The sequence below is a fragment of the Heterodontus francisci genome, chromosome 6 (genome assembly GCF_036365525.1).
Source record: "Heterodontus francisci isolate sHetFra1 chromosome 6, sHetFra1.hap1, whole genome shotgun sequence".
In the NCBI taxonomy this organism is placed as follows: domain Eukaryota; kingdom Metazoa; phylum Chordata; class Chondrichthyes; order Heterodontiformes; family Heterodontidae; genus Heterodontus; species Heterodontus francisci.
In genome coordinates, this window is record NC_090376.1 from 53,869,432 (window position 1) to 53,891,592 (window position 22,161).

Below are 22,161 nucleotides of genomic sequence, written 5' to 3' on the forward strand. Positions count from 1 at the left end.
ACAGGTGTGCTGCGTGAAGGCAGCTGGAGACCTAAGGGGGAAGACGTGGCAGGTGGATGCACTCAAGGTCTCAAAGTGGTGAGAACTGCTGGGGGGGCTGGGGGGTGGTGGGCTGCAGGTATGCAGGTACTAGAGGCAGGAAGCAGAAGCTATGGGAACTGGCAGTGGTGGCAGAAACTGGCAAGGGCACCAGATTTGCAGAACACACAGGGTACCACTAATGTAAAATATATTCTATTACATGATGAATAAGAAAGAAAATTCAATGAATAGGAAGTGAACCAAGGGATCAGGAGATGGGTCTCATGAATAGGATGAGCTTGGAGAAATTGGGGATGGAGGCCTTTGGTAGTAAGGAGAAGCAGAGGAAACAGTACAGAGAACTTTATGAATGGTCTTGATCTTTGTGGTCAAGAAATCTATGAGCTTCTCACACTTGCTGTTTGAGATGAAGTGTGACAGCAAAATGTTGGCACTAAATACTGTTTAAAAAGTGCTTGTTTCTGGGCCCGGTCCCATTATTATCATACAGAACTTCCCATTTCTAAAATCTATTTGTATTTACCTTAATTCCACAGCGAATATATAATAGTCTTACGTTATTAACTTTAGTAATAATCGTTATGCCGACATAACTTTGCAGATAGTTGATCAGGGAAGAGCCAAAGTAAATTTGTTCAGTATTGTTCACTACTGTAACTGCTGTGGTTAGAGTTCAAACATTACCATTTTTAAAAAAACTCTCCACATCTAACCTGAACCAAAATACTCACTTTTCCATTGACTTTGCAGCTGAAGAAATCTGCATAAGCTCCTTGGTAATAACCTTAAAGCTTCGATAAGCCAAAAGAAAAAAAAACTTCTCCCCTCATTTTTTTCTAACATTTGTCCACCCAGTTTGGAGGGCGATAATCCTCACATCAATACTAAACATGAACAAAATAGTCAGGACATCCTGCCAACATTTTTGCCTCTTTTTACTTACTTCTACTATTTCAATAAAATTACTGAACAAAGGATAATATAACTCCAAGTAATGTAACACCACACTGTCATAAGAGCAAAAGAAATAGGAGCAGGAGTAGGCCATATGACCCCTTGAGCCTGCTCCGCAATGCAATAAGATCATGGCCAATCTGCAACATGTACTTATATAGCACTTTAGTGTATTAAAATGTCCCAAGGTGCTTCACAATTACAAAAAGTTATTTGACAGAGACACATAAGGAGATAGTAGTACAGATGACTAAAAGCTTATTCAAAGAAGTAGGTTTTAAGGAGCGCCTTAAAGGAGGAAAGAGAGCTAGAGAGGTGGAGAGATTTAGGGAGGAATTTCAAAGCTTAGCGTCTTGCCAGCTGACGGCTAGATCACAAATAGTGGAGAAATTAAAATTGGGGTTGCTCAAGAGGCCAAAACTGGAGAAACACAGATATCTCAGAGTGTTGCAGGGCTGGACAAGATAACAGAGATAGGGAGGGGTGAAGCCATGGAGGGATTTGAAAACGATGAGCATTTTTAAATCGAGGCGTTGCTTAACTGGGAGCCAATGTAAATCATCGAGCAGGGTGAATGGTGAACAGGACTTGGTGCGAGTTAGGATACGGGTAGCAGAGTTTTGGATGAGCTCAAGTTTATGGAGAGTAGAATGTGGGAGGCCAGCCAGGAATGCGTTAGAATAGTCAAGCGTAGAGGTGTAAAAGCATCGATAAGGGTTTCAGCAGCTGATGAGTTGAGGCAGGGGGTGGAGTCAGGTGATGTTTTGGAAGTTGAAATTGGCAGTCTTAGTGATGGTGCAAATGTGTGGATGGAAACTCATCTTCGGTTATGACACAGAGGTTGCAAACTATCTTGTTTAGCCTCTACAGTGGTCAAGGAGAGGGATGCAGTCAGCAGCTAGGGAATGGAATTTGTGGTGAGGACCAAAGACAATGGCCTTGCTCTTCCCAATATTTAGTTGAGGAAATTTCTGCTTATCCAGTACTGAATGTTAGACAAGCAGTGTGACAATTTAGAGACAGTGGAGGCATCAAGAGAGCTGGTGGTGAGATACAGTTGGGTGTCATCAGCATACTGATATGTGGAAACTGATATGTTTTTGGATGATGTAGCTGAGGGGTAGCATGTAGATGAGATATAGGGCCAAGGATAGATCCTTGGGGGAATACCAGAGGTAATGGTGTGAGAGTGGGAAGATAAGCCATTGCAGGTGATTCTTTGGCTTACCTCTTCTTCCTCAACAACACTTCCCACTCCATTCCCATATCCCTAGATTCCTTCCATGTGACAATGCAGCTGCCCTTTTAGGAATTTTTCATAAAGGTCTTTAATAACCATCATGTTCAGGAAATGGATAACTATGATGGCTCCAGTGTAAAGAGAGTGCTCTTGGGTCCTAAATTTCAATGCTGTGCTTCACCACAAATGCAAAACTACTTTTAATCCACTTTTGATCCTTTTGCTCCCACTAGTAGTGTAAACTCAGGATAGCTTCTGGGCGGGCTCTAGGAGTGTGGGCTGAACACAGGCATGGCATCCCATCAGTTGGCATTTTTCTTTTTGCATGGTTGTAAAGAATTGTGAAAGAGAGAGATAAGATCCATCAATATCAAGGGTCCGATGATAGTGCAGTTGCCCTTTTAGGGATTTGATGAGAAATGAGCACACTCCTGGTAAGGTTTTTGCAAAAAATAAAACTCCTGTACCCATTCATAAGTTTGTTACAAGTCATTCAAAACTCTTTACAGACTACAGAAAGTTGAGCATTTCCACTGGGACTGAAGACATTTAATCCATTGCAATCATCTTTTCTTTCAGTGCATATAATTCTAGTTGCTGTGAACAAAGGGTTAGTGCATCCATTAGTATTAACATTAACAAATATCTTAGTACTATGCTATTTAGCCAACACTGGATAGTGCATAGAAGAAAACATTTACAAAACTGGCACAAAGACAAACTTCATGTTCACTGTAGATGGCAATACTTGACACACCTCAAACTCTGAGCGTATGCTTTCAGTTCTACGGATTCCATGTACACTCGAGTACTCTGCTGGTGCAACAGATAAGGTCAAGTTCTTCTTGTAGTATTTCTTACATTTACCCAATGAAACATCACAAATCACCAAGAGACGGCTCCCATCAGTTCTATTGGGCTCGGAGTATTTAGCGCTTGTGCTGCAATTTAAATATATGTTTTTAGTACATATAACACGTGAAAAGAACACAAATTATTAAAGGATACTGTAGCCCTTCCACAGAGTTTTTGGATAGGTTGAGCAAATCATTTCCAGATGCCATTTTGCCTGTCCAAAAAATTCATGCTGCAGTTGATAACAGATACATATGCTTTAAAATAAAAATAATGAACTAAACTTTCAACTGCGACCAACAACAAAACTTCTGTTCATAAATAAAAACAAAAAGTGCGGGAAATACTCAGCCGGTCTGGCAGCATCTGTGGAGAAAGAAGCAAAGTTAACGTTTCAGGTCTGTGACCTTTCATCAGAACTTCTGTTCAGATTTGTTGAACTTGGCTTTCCTTTATAAGAACAATTCTGAACAAATTGTAACTGACCTGATTGAATTGCTGAAGTAAATTCCGCTTCCAAGATTGCCAACATCTGTTCGCTCCACCCCATAATTTTCCACTACTGTCTTTGGCAACAATAATCCTCTGTGAAATCAGAACAGTAATACAGGAATACCGTTTAAACCACTGATTGATGAACAGCACTATACATGCTCACCCTATGAGAGACTACATAAAATTCATATACCAATATACTGTTGTAAGGATAGGACTCTGTCTTTGATAGGGCAGTAATCTGAGTAATTATTAAGTGTAAACTGTCTGTCTGGACAAGGGACTATTTAAAAACCTGCTGTTCAGACTGGCTAGCGGTCTTAGGGAAGATCTTATGATTACTGAGTAATGAAACTTGTGAGCCACATCAGCAATTGCTATTGTCTGTAAAAGACTGATTAACTTTTTTTTATTCATTCATGGGATATGGGCGTCACTGGCTAGGCCAGCATTTATTGCCCATCCCTAATTGTCCTTGAGAAGGTGGTGCTGAGCTGCCTTCTTGAACCGCTGCAGTCCATGTGAGAAGGTACACCCACAGTGCTGTTAGGAAGGGAGTTCCAGAATTTTGACCCAGAAACAGTGAAGGAACGGCGATATAGTTCCCAGTCAGGATGGTGTGTGACTTGGACGGGAACTTGCAGGTGGTGATGTTCCCATGCATTTGCTGCTCTTGTCCTTCGAGGTGGTAGAGGTCGCGGGTTTGGAAGGTGCTGTCGAAGGAGCCTTGGTGCGTTGCTGCAGAGCATCTTGTAGATGGTACACACTGCTGCCACTGTGCGTCGGTGGTGGAGGGAGTGAATGTTTGTAGATGGTGTGCCAATCAAGCGGGCTGCTTTGTCCTGGATGGTGTCGAGCTTCTTGAGTGTTGGTGGAGCTGCACCCATCCAGGCAAGTGGACAGTATTCCATCACAATCCTGACTTGTGCCTTGTGGATGGTGGACAGGCTTTGGGGAGTCAGGAGGTGTTACTCGCCTCAGGATTCCTAGCCTCTGACCTGCTCTTGTAGCCACGGTATTTCTATGACTATTCCAGTTCAGTTTCTGGTCAATGGTAGCCCCTAGGATGTTGATAGTGGGGGATTCAGCGATGGTAATGCCATTGAATGTCAAGGGGAGATGGTTAGATTCTCTCTTGTTGGAGATGGTCATTGCCTGGCACTTCTGTGGCGCAAATGTTACTTGCCACTTAGCAGCCCAAGCCTGGATATTGTCCAGGTCTTGCTGCATTTCTACACGGACTGCTTCAGTAATTGAGGAGTTGCGAATCGTGTGGAACATTGTGCAATCATCAGCGAACATCCCCACTTCTGACTTTATGACTGAAAGAAGGTCATTGATGAAGCAGCTGAAAATGGTTGGGCCTAGGACACTACCCTGAGGAACTCCTGCAGTGATGTCCTGGAGCTCAGATGATTAACCTCCAACAACCACAGTCATCTTCCTTTGCACTAGGTATGACTCCAACCAGCGGAGGGTTGTCCCCCTGATTCCCATTGACCTCAGTTTTGCTCGGGCTCCTTGATGCCATACTCAGTCAAATGCTGCCTTGATGTCAAGGGCAGTCACTCTCACCTCACCTCTTGAGTTCAGCTCTTTTGCCCATGTTTGAACCAAGGCTGTAATGAAGTCAGGAGCTGAGTGGCCCTGGCGAAACCCAAACTGAGCATCACTGAGCAGGTTATTGCTAAGCAAGTGCTGCTTGATGTCACTGTTGATGACACCTTCCATCACTTTACTGATGATTGAGAGTTGACTGATGGGGCAGTAATTAGCCAGGTTGGACTTGTCCTGCTTTTTGTGTACAGGACATACCTGGGCAATTTTCCACATTGCAGGGTAGATGCCAGTGTTGTAGCTGTACTGGAACAGCTTGGCTAGGGCTCCCCCATCATTGAGGATGGGGATATTTGTGGAGCCACCTCCTCCAGTTAGTTGTTAATTACTAAGCTACCAATTATAACAATGCATGCTACTCTGTCCAGTGACTGAATGGGTGATAATGATTCGGGTACTGTAAACTGCTACCATGCAGTACTGTAATGTATTAATCTTTGCTGTGTCCTAATAAAAGATTGACTATAACCAACTGATAACAAGTCTGAATCCTTAAAAATCTATGGCTATGCCAAGTACACATTTTTAATAATGTAAAAGGCAATCCATGACAAAGACTAGCCTACCAATAGTACAGATTTGGGCAACAGTGATTGCTCATCGAAGTAGTCGACCTCACTGACATCATGGAATTAGAATTCCATCTACAATTGACTATTTCCATTTATGATCCCACTAGATTGCAGCTTCATAATATATTAAGAGTCTTACAAAATGTGTATCTACTTTAGAAGTATTAAATCATAAATTGTGACAAAAAGTTAAGTATGAAATGGCAGTTTATCTGCCTTTATTACATTCTAGATCAGATACTAGCTGGCTTCCCTCTGATTTTCCATCCCTGTTTTATAAAGCACCTGGTCTTCTTCAATTCTGAGTTCTTCCCCACACTGATGTGGCTGGGATCGACACGTGGGAAAGAAGGATGTGAACCAACATCCATGCACCTACAGTAGTGTATGTGGGTACTAATATGTAGGCCAGCAAGCACAGGAGTGACAGGTGAGCAGGACTTGGTGCAGAATAGGAAACAGGCAGCAGAGTTTTGGATGAGTCATGGAGTCAGTCATAGAGTGATTTACGGCACAGGAGGAGGCCATTCGGCCATGAGTTGAAGTTTACAGAGCTTCAAGGATGGGAGTCTGACCAGGAGAGCATTGGAATGTTGCCAGGGCTGGAAAGTTGCAGCTATATGGAAAGATTGGAAAGGCTAGGGTTGTTTTCCTTAGAACAGAGGAGGCTGAGAGATGACTTAATAGAAGTGTACAAAATTGAAGGGCCTAGATAGACAAGAAGGATCAGTTTCCCCTTGTGGAGAGGTCAATTACCGGGGACACAGACACGACGAACTGAATGGTTTCCTTCTGTGCCATAATTTTTCTATGGTTCTAGTCATCTGGAGGTGACCAAGGCCTGGATGAGAGTTTCAGTAGCAGATGGGCTTAGGCAGGGGTTGTGGTGGACAATGTTACGGAGGTGGAAGTAGACAGTCTTTGTGATGGAGACTATATGGGGTCGGATGCTCAGCTTGAAGTAGAACAGGAAATCGATTTCATATCAAAATGCTTGCATAAAGAATTAAATGGTCCCAATGATCATTTCCAAAAGGTTTAGAAATATAAATCCTTCTCCATTTTTAAAATGTCTTTTCTGTAATTTTATTCCCTTTTTTCACCTGCATAGCCTGACACCTGTAACCTGCTCCCAGGAGGTAACTGGGATCATTCAAGTTCAAGTCTAAACTGGTTGCATTTGTGAAGATAGAAGGCATTTGTTTATTGCAAATAATCTATGTGGGGCTGGTTAACAGTGAAGTGCTGCAGGGATTTGTATTAAAGCTGTTGCTTTTCATCATCATATGATTAGGATAAAGACATCGGGTGAATTATGTGCAAGTTTGCGGATAACACAAAGATTTGTGTGAATGCAAGGGCCTCAAAAACAAAAGAGATTGCAGTTAGACATAGATGCAATGGGGGGTGGGGGGGGGGTGGTGGCGGCGGGAAACAGGCCGTTTCTGGCAGATGTCTTTCAATGCAGACAAATTTAGCGTGAAGCACTTAAGAAGCAACAAAAAGCATTTGTAAACCATGCAGGGCTGTGAGCTCAAGCTGAGCAGAGGAATTGGGGGTTATACTCAGTGGAGGAGCCTGACCAATGCAGCAATCATAGTGGAGAAATTAATGGGACTTAAAGTTGACAAATATCCTTGATTTGTGGATGCGTTTTTTTTTTGTTCCAGACAGTGGTTAGCACTGCAGTCTCACAGCTCCAGTGACCCAGGTTCGATTCTGGGTACTCCCTGTGACCGTGTGGGTTTCCGCCGGGTGCTCCAGTTTCCTCCCACAGCCAAAGACTTGCAGGTTGATATGTAAATTGGCCATTGTAAATTGCCCCTAGTGTAGGTAGCTGGTAGAGGAATTGAGGGGATGTGGTAGGCATATGGGATTAATGTAGGATTAGTATAAGTGGGTGGTTGATGGGCGGCACAGACTCGGTGGGCCGAAGGGCCTGTTTCAGTGCTGTATCTCTAAATAAAATAAAATAATAATAAAAAAAATCCATAGACTCTCGAACAGTCACCATGAACTGGCAGGCAGCAAACATAGCTCCACTATTCACGAAAGGAGGGAGAGAGAAAACAGGGAACTACAGCTCAGTTGGCCTAATATCCATAGTGGAGAAAATGCTAGAATGTATTATTGATTCGTGGTAACACAGCATTTAGAGAATCATGATATAATTAGGTAGTCAACACGAATTATGAAAGGGAAATTGTGTATAATAAATCTGTTGGAGTTTTTTTTATGATGTAACTAGCAGGGTAGATAAGGGGGAACTCATGGAAACAGGGTATTGAGATTTCCAAAAAGCATTTGACATGTGTCACACAAGAAGTTGTTACACAAAATTAGGGTTCATTGGACTGGGAATGATATATTAGCATGGATTGAGGATTGGTTAAGGGACAGAAAACAGAACAGGAATAAATGGGTTATTTTTGAGTTGGCAGGCTGCAACTAGTGGGGTACTGCAAGGATCAGTGCTCGGGTCGGAGCTATTAACTAAGGAAGTTAAGGATGTCAAATTGAAAGAAAAGGCACAGAATGTTGCGAATATTATTGGTAGGCCAGAAGATTGCAAACATTTCAGAAACCAGCAAAACATGACTTAAAAAACTAAAGAGGGAGAAAATAAATTATGAGAATTAACTTGCAAGAAATATAAAAACAAGGGCTTCTACAAGTCTATATAAAGGAAGAGAGTAGCTAAGTAAAATGTTGGTCCCTTAGAGGATTAGACTGAGGAATTAATAGAAAAGAAGGAAAGGGCAGAGACTTTGAACAAGTATCTGTCTTCACAGTAGAAGACATGAAAAGCATCCCAATAATAGTAGAAAATCAGGGGACAACATGGAGGGAGGAACATACAACAATTATCGCTAGAGAAAAAGTACTAGATAAACTAATGGGACCAAAGGCTGACAGGTCCCCTGAACCTGATGGCCTGCGGGTCTTCAAAGAAGTGGTTGCAGAGATATTGGTTGTAATCTTCCAGAATTTCCCTAGATTCTGGAAAGGTCCCAGCAGATTGGAAAAGTGCAAATGTAACACCCCAAGTCAGGAAGGGAAGGAGACAGAAAGCAAGAAACGACAGGTCGGTTAGCCTAACATCTGTCATTGGGAAAATACTGGAATCCTTCATTAAGGAAGCAGTAGCAGGACATTTAAAAACGTCATAATAAAATTATGTTGACTCAGTCTGATTGTATGAAAGGGAAATCATGTCTGACAAATTTATTAGAATTCTTTGAGGATGTAACAAGCAGGGGGGGATAAAGGGGAACCAGTAAAGGTAGTGTATTTGGATTTCCAAAAGGTGTTTGATAAGGTTCCACATAAAAGGTTACTGCACAAGATAAGAGCTCATGGCATTGAGGATAATGGATAGAGGTTTGGCTAACTGATAGAAAACAGAGAGTTGGGATAAATGACTCATTTTCAGGTTGGCCAAGTGTAATTAGTGGGTGCCACAGGAATCAGTGCTGGAGCCTCAAGTATTTACAATCTATATTAATAACTTGGATGAACGGGCCAAGTGTACTGTAGCCAAATTGGCTGATGATACAAAGTAAGAGCAAAATACTGCAGATGCTGAAAATCTGAAATAAAGACAGAAAATGCTAGAGATATTCAGCAGGACTGGCAGCATTTGTGGAGAGAGATGCTGCCAAACCTGCTGAGCATTTTTAGCATTTTCAGACTTTTTTTTGATGGGAAAGCAACTTGTGAGGGTGACGCAACAGGGTGGGAAACAGCAGTCAAGTTTGTTTTCGGGTCAGAAACCCACCTCTGGTGGAAACCTATTAAAGTTCAGATTTTTGTGGGGGTGAGCCCTTAATTAGTTGGGAGATGGGTTTCCTGTCCACTTCGAACGAGTGGGAGCTGGAACAGAGGTGCATCAGATGAAGTGTGAGACTCATTTAGACTCCCATGGCAGCCATCACTGAGGCTGCTTGTTGCCCTGAGGGAGATATCTGTGGTTTATGCCCAAGTCTTCCACTTCACCAGAAGGCAGCGAGATGTCACAGTGGAGCCAGATGCCTGGCAGCCAGGGCAGAGCAGCCCTTTACTTCATCAATGCCAACCTGGATCCAATGCAGGAGGCCTTGAGGGAGAGGAGGAAGGTCCTCTTCCTGAAGGATAGCAGGAGGCAGCCAGCACTTCATGCAGCAGGGGCACCTCTCTGTTCAGCGTCATCTCCCACTGCTTCCTCTCTCATCTCCCATTCCTCCCCCGATGAGCTGCTTCCTTTGAAGTCCTCACTGTCCTAAAGCTCCACACCTCTGGAGAGATAGGTTATGTGGATAGTAACAGACCTCCACAATGACAGAGACGCTTGCAGGAGCACAGAGGAGGGATCACATCTTCAGAAACCCGTTGATCTGTACATCATCATCGGTTGTCCTACTGAGCAGGTGGCATTGGTTGCTATTGCCTCTGTCTGGCGCTCTTGCAGATAGGTCAGTTGCCATCTCTTCCAGGGATATCCTTTGTCCCCTGGGATCCATCCATGCACTATGGGGCTGGGGCAAAGATCTGAGACAGACAGGACTGGTGGAGAATGAAGGACTCATGGAAGCTGCCAGGAAAGCGAACACACACATGGAAGAATCTCTTGATGTGGTCGCAGACGTTGAGGGAGTGAAAGCCCTTCCTGTTGAAGGATCTCACTGGCCAGTCACTGGGTGCCTTGATGGTCACATGGGTGCAATCGATGATGCCCTGTACCTGGGGGAGTCCAGCAATGGAGACAAAAACCACAGAATCATTACAGCGCAGAAGGAGGCCATTCAGCCCATAGTGTCTGCACCAGCTCTCCGAAAGAGCAATTCACTTAGTGCCATTCCCCAGCTTTCCCCCGTAACCCTGCACATTCTTCCTTTTCATATAACAGTCTAATTCCCTTTTGAATGCTTCAATTGAACCTGCCTCCACCACATTTTCAGGCAGCTCATTCCAGACCTGAACCACTCGCTGTGTGAAAATGTTTTTCCTTTTTTAAATCTATGCCCTCTCATTCTCGATCCTTTCATGAGTGGGAACAGTTTCTCCCTATCTACTCAGTCCAGATCCCTCATGATTTTGAATATCTCTATCAAATTACCACTCAGCCATCTCTGTCCCTGTGAGGCCGTGTCTTTCATTAAATGAACGTGTTGTCCAACACCGGCAAAGAGGGCCAATGAGATGCAGTGGCGTGCAGCTGTTTTTGAGATGCCACCAAAGGTTTGCAGCTGATCCTTGGAGGGAGCCAGAAGCCAAGAAGTTCAAGCCCACAGTGACTTCAACAGCCACTGGCAGGGCATGGCATCCAGTGCTACAAGGTGCAAGGTCTTTGGCGACGAGGGCACAGATGTCTGTCACCATCTGCCTGTAGAGCCAGTCTCCTGTAGCACTGGTTGCTGGTCATCCCAAGGTAGCACGATCTTCGGCAATAGATCCTGTGTTGAGAGTTTGGCCTCCATTGCCTTCTTGCCCCTTTTTCCCCTTGAGTATCCTCCTGATGCCCGGGATTCTGCCCTGCCTGAAGGTGTTGCCCCTCATCGCCATTGGGCCCAAAATCTGAGAGCCATGCCCCCATTGCCAACTGGAGACTTTCTTCTGGGCAAGTGGCCACCCAATTTCCCTTGGCCGCCTTGCCCCTACTCCTTTGTGCCTGTTCTGCCAGGAGGAATGTCAGCTCCATTCAAATCCCAGGTACTATACCCACTCTCCCTGCCAGCTGTGCAGCGCCAAGGGCACTCCCATTACCCAGTCCCCCTTTGCTCAGCTGAACCTCTTATGGTGCCGGGGGTGATGCCCTGAGGCAGCCACAGCTAGCTCCCCACTTTGCACCCACGTCCCCTCAGATGAACTGTTTCTGAAGGCGCGGGCAACCTGTCCGGCTTAAGAGCTAGTCAACAGTCTTAACTGGTCTCAATTGGGACAAGAGTAGGATTCCTGTCCCACACTCTGCCCACGATGGTGATCAATGCTAGCGCTGAGATTGGCGCCTTGAAATTGACCTGCTGCCCGATGCTGGTATTATTCAGGGCTCCCCTGTCTTCATTTCCACCTTTAGGGGGCCCCGAAAATTCAGTCCAAAGCATCGGCAAAAGGATATAGCTTGGTGAAATGATCAGGCAAAAACTTAGCAGATGGGAGTATAATGAGCAAAAATATGTGGTTATTCACTTTGGTAGGAAGAATAGAAAAGGAATTATGTAAATGGAATAAGACTGCAGACTGCTGCAGTACAGAGATATCTGGGTATCCTCGTACATGTATCACAGAAAGTTAGTATGTAAGGCAAATGGAATGTTGGCCTTTTTTGCAAAAGGGAATGGAGTATAAAAGTAGGGAAGTCTTGCTACAACTATACAGGGCATCAGTAGAAGAGTAAAGAAGCCTTACTGCAATTGTATAGTGCCTCTCCTTATTCAAGGAGGGATATACTTGCATTGGAGGCAGTTCAGAGAAGGTTCACTAGGCTGATTCCAAGATGAAGGGGTTGTCTTATGAGAAAAGGTTGAGCAGGTTGGGCCTATGCTCATTGGAGTTTAGAAGAATGAGAGGTGATCTTATTGAAACATATAAGTTTCTGAGCGGGCTTGACAGGGTAGATGCTTTCTCTTGTGGGGCAATCTTGAACTAGAGGGCATAGTTCCGGAATATGCAGTTGCCCATTTAAGACAGCAAGAGGAGGAATTTCTTCTCCCAGAGTGTCATGAATCTTTGGAATTCTCTATTCACCACAGAGCTGTGGGGGCTGAGTCATTGAATATATTTAAGGCTGAGACAGACAGATTCTTCAACTATAGGGGAGTCAAGGGCTATGGGGAACAGGTAGGAAAATGGAGCTCAGGTCAAGATCAGATCAGTTATGATCTTATTGAATGGCAGAGCAAGCTCGAGACCAATATGGCTTACTCATACTCCTATTTCTTATGTTCTTATGACTTAGATGAGGGGACCGAGTGTAATGTATCAAAGTTTGCTAACGATACAAAGTTAGTGGGAAAGTAAGCTGTGACCAGGATGTAAAGATATATAGACAGGGTTAAGTGAATGGGCAAGAACATGGCAGATGGAATGTAATATGGGGAAATGTGAAGTTATCCACTTTGGAAGGAAAATGGAAAAGCAGAATATCTAAATGGTGAAAGACTCGGAATTGTTGGCATTCAGAAAGACTTGAGTGTCCTTGTTGAATAATCACTAAAAATTAACTTGCAGGTAAAGCAAGCAATTAGTAAAGTAAAAAGTATGTTTGCCTTTATTACAAAGGGATTGGAGTATAAGAGTAAAGAAATCTTACTGCAATTGTATAGTGCCTTGATGAGATCACACCTAGAGCACTAAGTATAGTTTTGATCTCCTTACCTAAGGAAGGATTTACTAGCCTTAGAGAGTGTGCAACAAAGGTTCACTAGACTGATTGCTGGGTTGAGGGGGTTGTCCATGAGGAAAGATTGAGTAAAATGGGCCTATATTCCCTAGAATGTGGAAGATTGAAACATTAAAAATTCTCATGCAGCTTGATGGGATAGATACTGGAGTGTATCTCCCCTGGCTGAGCAGTATTGAACTAGAGACCATAGTCTCAGAATAAGGAATTAGGACTGAGATGAGGAGAAATGTCCCTACTCAAAGGATTGTGGACCTTTGGACATCCCTAACCCAGAGGACTGTGGATGCTTCGTCATTGAATATATTCAAGACAGGGGTCGATAGCTTTATGATACTAAGGGAATTAAGGGATATTGGAATAGTGCAGGAAGGTGAGGTTGAGGTGGCAGAGCAGCCATGGTCTTATTGAATGGCAGAATAGGCTCAAAAGGGCCAAATGGCCTATTCTGGCTCTTATTTCCCGTTATGTTCTTAAGTCATGTGGAAAAAAAAGTGTTAAGACGTATTATCAAGACATTTAAATATAAAACAAGACATACTATCTTTTCTTTGTATAAGGCCTTATTCAGGCCACATTTAGAAAATTAGTTTTAGTCTCCTAAAATGATAGGAATACAGAGATTTTAGAAAAGGTTCAGAGGAAGGCCACTTGATTAATACCTAGTTTAAGGGACCTTAGAATCAAGGACAAACCGAGGGGGCTGGGGATGGAAAAGCATTGACTTTCAGGTCCTATGAATAAGGCAATTAAGATAAATGGGTTCAGAGAACCATGGGACACAAGAATAACTTACGCAAGCATGGAACTAGGTTAAGCCTAGGTAATTCTTTCTGCTGAGGTGTCAACCTCTGGAAAAAGTTGCTGGTACATTCACTGAAAGCATTAAGATGAAGCAAACAATTTCTGCAAACATATAGAAAATGGGTGAACCTTTGGGAGTTCTGTCACCCATCAAGAGGAATTACTTCGATTTTTCCTAAATTGGTCCAAGGTTTTTACTTATTTCTCATTAGTTTGTGTGTGTATTGATGTGTGTGAGAGAGAAAATGATGGAGAGAAAGAGATGGGAAAGAACTTACATGATGATGTCTTGAAGTTGTGTCATGCAGGGATGTAACAAGCTTGATAGACTAATTGGTCTCTTTCATACTTTATGGTATGTTCATTTTTTTTAACCAACAGATCAAACTTATTACAGTCACAACAGATGGTGCAAGTTAAAAAGCACACCTATATAAAACTCATAAGTTACTTAACCTCACACTTACCGAGACAATATACCAACAAAGTTGCTCCCAGAAGAGGCATGGTACAGTTGCTGAATATTGCCCAGTTGGCTTTGAAAATTTTTAGTTTCACTTAGTCTAGCAACACGAAAAATCTGCAAAATCTTGACTGAATAACTACTGGAAAAAACAAATAAGTTCAGAATTGTACACACTAAAAACTTATGAATGCATTGCAAGTAGATGAAAATGATTAGAGTTGGTTATATTTGTATACTATTATAGATCTGTAGTTATATTTTCACACTATTATAGATCTGTTCCTCTTTCAATCTACGTGGAATACAGGTTTTTTCACTTTACGATTGACAGTTGAAAGGGCAAAGTCCATGTCATTTTATTAAAATATACAATTTTACCATGACTACAGTTTGTTAACTCTAAATATATCCAAATGCTATCTCGATGGCCATCACCCTACAAGTACATCGGAAAAAAAAACCATATTCAGAATTTTAGATACCCTTGGGAAGGTTAGTTCTGGATTGTGGGGTCCCAACCAAAATTTCTAAGGATTAATAAGAATCAACCATTAATATTCACCATGATAAAACATTCATAAATAACATCACACTGAAGCTATTGCATTCAAATCAATAAAGTCAATTCTAATATTTTATATCTTCAACTATATTGTCCTCATAATGCATCCTGCATGTTTGTGTCTAATTCCTACTATCCACAATGTCCCAGTTGGCTGCATTTTGTGTGGTACTGTGCTTGCACACTTTTCATGCTTTGACTTTACAGATGGAGACTATTAATTAAATATAGTGCTATGGGGATTTGGAGTAAATCGTGAGAATAGATAAGAAACTCTTTGAAGGGTAGGAAACAATGAGTACTCATTAGTGAAGTTATATCAGCATGAGGGGTGTGCAAGGGGAAGTACTGAGTAGGTGCCTCAGGGTTCAGTGCTGGAATCACTGGTTTTTCTAAACTACATTAATTACCTTGAATCAGAAACTCAAATTTACAGATGTGATCAAACAAGAGGCAGCCCCTAAACTACAGAAGGAGTTAGACAAGATATATAAATAGGCAAATGAAATTTAACAGACAAATGAAAAGTACAAGCGAAGAAAAAAGCTAGCATGTGTACTCCATGAATGATATGGAAATAACAAAGAATGAAGTTGAAAGTGACCGAAGAGGCTTAGTGGATTCAATGTTAAACATGACCAACCAATGCACAGCTGCAATCATCAAATCCAATAGGATGATACATTACATTGCAAAATAGTAGAATACAAGTCATGAGGTAATGGTCCAACTTAATAGCGTTTCAGTAAGACTGTACCTTGAATACTGTGCTAAGGCCTGCTCAAAAAAAAGCAAGGCAAACATTCAAGTGCAGTAGATTGTGCAAAAAAGAGCCACAAATCTAATCCCCAGTGTTGCAGTCTCAGTTATGAGGAAATCCTTGACAGATTTGGGCTTTCCAGGATGGAAAGGAGGTCACCGAGAGGTGACCGTAAGAACAGGAGTTGTCCATTTAGCTCTTTGAGCCTATTCCACCATTCAATGAGGTCATGGCTGATCTGCAACTTAACTCCATATACCTACTTTTGCCCCATATCCCTTAATACCTCTGGTGAACGGAAATCTATCAATCTCAAAACTAAAATTAACAATCGATCTAGCATCAATTGACATGTGCAGAAAGGAATTCACACTCCTACCACCCTTTGTGTTTCCTAATTTCACTCCTGAAAGGTTTGGCTCTAATTTTTACATCAAGCCTCAGAATCTCCAACCAGCTAAATTAGGTTCTATCTATTCCTCTTAATATCTTGAAAACTTTCGATCAAAGCACCCCATAACCTTCTAAATTCCAGAGAATACAATATAAAAACAAGAAATGCTGGAAATACTCAGCAGGTCTGGCATCAGCTGTGGAGAGAGAAGCAGAGTTAACGTTTCAGGTCAGTAACCCTTCTTCAGAAATTCCAGAGAATACAATCCTAGTTTGTGTAATTTCTTCTTGAAATTTAACCCATAGAGTCCAGGTATAATTCCAGTAATTCTACGTTGCACTCCCTCCAAAGCCAATGTATCCTTCCCTGGGTGTAGTGTCCAGAACTACTCACAGTATTCTAGGGGTGGTTTAACCAGGGCTACAGTTGTAGCATAACTTCGACCCTCTAGTCTTCTAGATGTAAAGACCAGCATTCCATTAACCTTTTTGATTATTGGCTGTACCTGTTCATGATATTTTACTTATCTATATACATGGACCTGCAAGTCTCTCTGGACCTCTGCTGTTTCAAGCTTATCACCATTTAGAAAGTACGCTGTTCTATCCTTTTCAGATCCAAAGTGGATGACTTTACATTTGCCTACATTGAAAACACAATTTTTCCCCATTCAGTTAATCTATTAGTATTCCTTTGTAATTTTATGTTTCCAAGTACACTATTTACAATGCCACCTTTGTCATTGGCAAAATGGGATCTGTGGCTTTCTATTCCTTCATCTAAATTGTTAACAAATATAGTGAATATTTGAGGACCCAATACAGATCCTTGACACTAGTCACATCCTATCAAGTAGAGTACCTGCTCATTATTCCTACTTTCTGTCTCCTGCCACTCAGCCAATTGCCTAACCAGGTCAATAATTTGTTTTCAATCCCATGGGCTTCAATTTTGTTAACAGTCTCTTATGGACTTTATCAAATGCCTACTGGAAGTCCATATGAAGAACAGAAAAACATAGTATAAGAAATAGGAGCAGGAATAGGTCATTTGGCCGCTTGAACCTCCTCTGCCATTCAATAAGATCATAGCTGATCTCTGAGGCCTTAACTCCACTTTCCTGCCTGCCCGGGGAATCATAGAATGGTTACAGCACAGAAGGAGGCCATTCAGCCCATCGTGTCTGTGCCGCCTCTCTGCAGGAGCAACTCACCCAGCCCCACTCCCCCATTTTTTGATCCCACTGACTTCAGTTTAGCCATGGCTTCTTGGGAGCCCGCCGAGTCCCAAGGATAGCCCCTTTCTCCCTTGTAGATCAAGCATCTAACTCAGCCTTGAATATATCCAATGACCCAGTCTCCACTGCTGTCTGGGGTAGAATAGAGTTTGCAAGTTCTCCCTGTGACTGCGTGGGTTTTCGCCGGGTGCTCCGGTTTCCTCCCACAGTCAAAGACTTGCAGGTTGATAGGTAAATTGGCCATTATAAATTTCCCCTAGTATAGGTAGGTGGTAGGGGAATTGAGGAAAGGTGGGGATGGGGTAGGAATATGGGATTAATGTAGGATTAGTATAAATGGGTGGTTGATGGTCGGCACAGACTCAGTGGGTCGAAGGGCCTGTTTCAGTGCTGTATCTCTAAATAAATAAATATTCCAAAGTTTACAATCCTCAGAGAAGAAATTCCTCCTCCTCTCTACTTATTTTGGAAACCTGCCCTCCAGTTCTAGATTCATCCATGAGGGGAAACATCCTCTGAGCATTGAACCTGTCAAGCCCCCTCAGAATCTTATATGTTTCAATAAGATCACCTCTCATTCTTCTAAAGAAGAATGACTATAGGCTCAACCTTTCCTCACAAGACAACCCCTTAATCACAGGAATCAACCTAGCACACCTTCTCTAAACTGCATCCAATGCAAGTATATCCCTCCTTAAATAAGGAGATCAAAAAAACCCTAAGTGTGGTCTCTCCAACGTCCTGTACAGCTGTAGCAAGAATTCCTTACTTTTATATTTCATCTCCCTTGCAATAAAGGCCAACATTCCATTTGCCTTCCTAATTAATTGCCGTACCTGCATGCTAACTTTTTGTGATTTATGTATGAGGACACCAAGATTCCTTTGTTCTGCAGCATTCTGCACACTGTCTTTGTTCAAATAAAATTCTGCTTTTTGATTCTTCCCATTAAAGTGGACAACCTCACATTTTCTCACACTATACTCCATCTGTCAAATTTTTGTCCACTTACTTAACCTGTCTATATCCTTTTGCAGACTCTGTGTCCTCCTCACAACTTGATTTTCGACCTATTTTTGTATTGTCAGCAAATTTGGCTACAATACACTCTGCCCCTTCATCCAAGTCATTAATATCGATTGTAGTTAAGGCCCCAGCACTGATCCCTGTGGCACCCAACTAGTTACAGTTTGCCGACCTGAAAATGACCCATTTATCCTGACTCTCTGTTTGCTGTTAGCTAGCCAATCCTCTATCCATGCTAATCTTTTAATCATGAGCTCTTACCTTGTGTAGTAACCTTTTATGTGGCACTTTATCAAATGTCTTTTGGAAATCCAAATACACTACATAAATTGTAAATTTTTGTGTTGGTTTTGATACCTTGCAAGTTTCTTTACATACTCCTTTTTGTAGTTTTTACTGTCTGTTTTGTCACCCTTTGCTGTTCTTTACATCCCACCCATTTGCGAAGATCTGTGCTATATTTTACATTTCTTTCTGCTTTTCTTTTAGTTTTATGTTGTCTCATCTCTTATTCCTCATGGCCGTTTTTCTTGGCAAGTAGAGCTCTTGCCTCTTAGGGGTATAAACTGATTCTGTATCATAACTTTTCTGAACACCTCCCACTGATCTGTCGTTTTACCCACTAAAGGATTTGTCCAATTTACAGTAAACAGTTGCTGTCTCATTGCATTGAAGTCAGCCTTAACTAAATCTATAACCTTGGGCAAAATCTTAACTTCCGGCAGTGGAGGGGGCAGGTCAGGTGCAGGCTTAGGGGTTAAAGCCCCAAAAAGCCAGGTTGGAAACTCTATATGATCCCACCCACTTCCGGGTTTAATCCAGGCAGGTTTGCAGTTGATTTTTTAGGTAAGTAATTGAAATATTTAATACCCCAATTCACTCCGAATTTAACCCAGATTCCAGGCTTTAACAGCCAGTGCATGGGTTTCCCAAGCTGTGTGGTACTTGACAGGGTCAATGAGGTGACAGCGCAGTGGGGAGCACTTTTTCAGTGAACTGACAGGCTGGGAAGCCTTCAAATAATGAAATTGAACAGCTGCTGCCTTGCCGATGTGAGAGGTTAGTGCTCACAGCACTTCTGAGACTGTGCTCTAGTCACAAAAAGGTGCTGCTAGATTGAATGATAACTTTTTTTAAATCCATCAGCTGGAAACCTGAATATTAAACTGGTGGAGACGAACCACTCAAACCTTGCAAGCTTCAAACTCTGCCTGCTGACCGTGAGCACAGAGGCATATTCCCTGTTGCAAACTGTAATGTTCAGTGGTTTAATTGATCTGTGTTTGTGTTAGTCTGTTCACCGATCGATGCTCACTGTGCTTGATGACTTAAGCATGATGGGGGAACTACTGAGATTGGAGAACTTTCCGTAAAGAACACAGAAACCCACTCTCGAAGGAAATTAGCCGCACTGATGCCGCCCGGAGAACCACCAAATCAGTGTCCACAATTTCAAACCCAAAGCCTCAGGACCACCAAAGGAAAGTCGTGCAACCACAGACTTCAGCCTGAGTTTGATAGATTCTTGATAGACAAGGGAGTCAAGAGTTATGACAGGCAGACAGGAAACTGGAATTGAGGCCACATTCTGAACTGTGGGGCACGAGTGTGAGATGGCACAAGGATGAGAGTGAGTGTCAGTGTTGGCTGTTCAGATAGGGTTGTGAGGAGGCGTTTTGAGAGACAGGAATGAGTGCAGCTGCAAGGTATGTTGGTCTGAGGAGTGTTGTGCATGTTAATGCTGGGAAAGACACAGTCTGTGGGAGGTTGGCACCTGAAAGTGCTATGTTCTTCACCTTTCCTGCCCTCCTGAGGCAGTTGAACATCTTGGAGCACTATATGCAGGTTCGAGGACCACATTCCTGCTGCTCATTTCCCTGGCCACTTTTGTACACACCTGCTTGGTTTGAGAGGCAGGCCTCTTCCTCCCGTCTTTGGGTATCACTTCACTTAAGTCCCTCAGATCCTGCAGCAGGACCTCCAGGTGAGTCAGAGACTCGGGGGTGGGACAGTGGAGAAATAGCCTTCCCAGGTCTCCTTTCAACTCCTATGGTTCCTGAAGCCTCAATATATAGTTCAGCCATTCTGACCCCTACTGGGGTCGCTTTAGCTAGAAATCCTTCCTTTGCCAGATGCAGTGCGTCATCATGCCTGCCCTCGGTCATTGGGCAGGAAACCCAGAATCGGGATGCTAATGCTGTGGCTTAGTTAAACAGCTGCAGCAAAGCCCACTTCAATTACAAATGATTTCCTCAACAGCTGCCAGCCCCCCCCTCCCTCCCATCCCCCGTATGTGGGCTTATGATGTTAAGATTCCATCATTAGTAGCTGTTTCACATTTCTTTTTTCCAACAGTACATTGAACTCGATCATATTATGATTGCTGTTGGGTAAATGCTCATGTACTGTTAGGCTGTTAAGTAAATCTAGGTCACAACACACTACTAATGGCATGCTCCTTTGTTGGTCTAGAACATATAATTGCAGAAAACTGTTCTGAACACATTCATGAGCTAGTCAGTTTATTCAATCTGTATGCTAGTTAAAATTCCCTATTAAAACCACTCTGCCTTTGTTACATGCTTGGCTAATCACAGAATAATACAGTGCAGAAGAGGCCCTTCGGCCCATCGAGTCTGCATCGATGCATTAAAGACACCTGACCTGTCTACCTAATCCCATTTGCCAGCACTTAGCACGTCATAACATTAAAGGCTATGGGCCAAGTGCTCATCCAGGCACTTTTTAAAGGATGTGAGGCAACCCGCCTCTACCACCCTCCCAGGCAGGGCATTCCAGACCGTCATCACCCTCTGGGTAAAAAAGTTCTTCCTCAAATCCCCCTTAAACCTCCCGCCCCTCACCTTAAACTTGTGACCCCTCGTAACTGACCCTTCAACTAAGGGGAACAGCTGCTCCCTATCCACCCTGTCATGCCCCTCAATCTTGTACACCTCGATCAGGTCACCCCTCAGTCTTCTCTGCTCCAGTGAAAACAACCCAAACCCATCCAACCTCTCTTCATAGCTTAAATGTTCCATCCCAGGCAACATCCTGGTGAATCGCCTCTGCACCCCACTCCAATGCAATCACATCCTTCCTATAATGTGGTGACCAGAATTGCACACAGTACTCCAGCTGTGGCCTTACCAAAGTTCTATACAACTCCAACATGACCTCCCTGCTTTTGTAATCTATGCCTTGATTGATAAAGGCAAGTGTCCCACATGCCTTTTTCACCACCCTATTAACCTGCCCTTCTGCCTTCAGAGATCTATGGACAAGCATGCCAAGGTCCCTTTGTTCCTCGGAACTTCCCAGTGTCAGGCCATTCATTGAATACCTCCATGTCACATTACTCCTTCCAAAGTGTATCACCTCACACTTTTCAGCGTTAAATTCCATCTGCCACTTTTCTGCCCATTTGACCATCCCGTCTATATCTTCCTGTAACCTAAGACACTCCACCTCACTGTTAACCACTCGGCCAATCTTTGTGTCATCCGCAAACTTACTGATCCTACCCCCCACATAGTCATCTAGTTATATAAATGAGAAACAATAGGGGACCCAGCACAGCTCCCTGAGGTTCGCCACTGGACACTGGCTTCCAGTCACTAAAACAGCCATCTGTCATCACTCTGTCTCCTACAGCTAAGCCAATTTTGAATCCACCTTATCAAGTTACCCTGTATCCCATGTGCATTTGCTTTCTTGATAAGTCTCCCATGTGGGACCTTGTCAAAGGCTTTGCTGAAA

The 22,161-nt window shown here is 42.9% G+C and overlaps 1 protein-coding gene across 6 annotated transcripts in view; it reads right to left on the reverse strand.

The window, feature by feature from the left end:
• The window catches only part of parp4 (poly (ADP-ribose) polymerase family, member 4), a 245,720-nt gene that overhangs the window by 153,387 nt on the left and 70,172 nt on the right, over positions 1–22,161 (reverse strand). For 5 of the 6 annotated variants that reach the window (XM_068033698.1, XM_068033697.1, XM_068033693.1 and 2 more), the window contains 3 exons: positions 14,425–14,562; positions 3,578–3,676; positions 2,994–3,177 (listed from right to left, as the gene is read on the reverse strand). In XM_068033698.1, coding sequence (XP_067889799.1) covers positions 2,994–3,177; positions 3,578–3,676; positions 14,425–14,562 — 421 coding nt within the window. The remainder of the gene's footprint in view (positions 1–2,993; positions 3,178–3,577; positions 3,677–14,424; positions 14,563–22,161) is intronic. The other variant, XM_068033696.1, reaches the window with a different exon arrangement.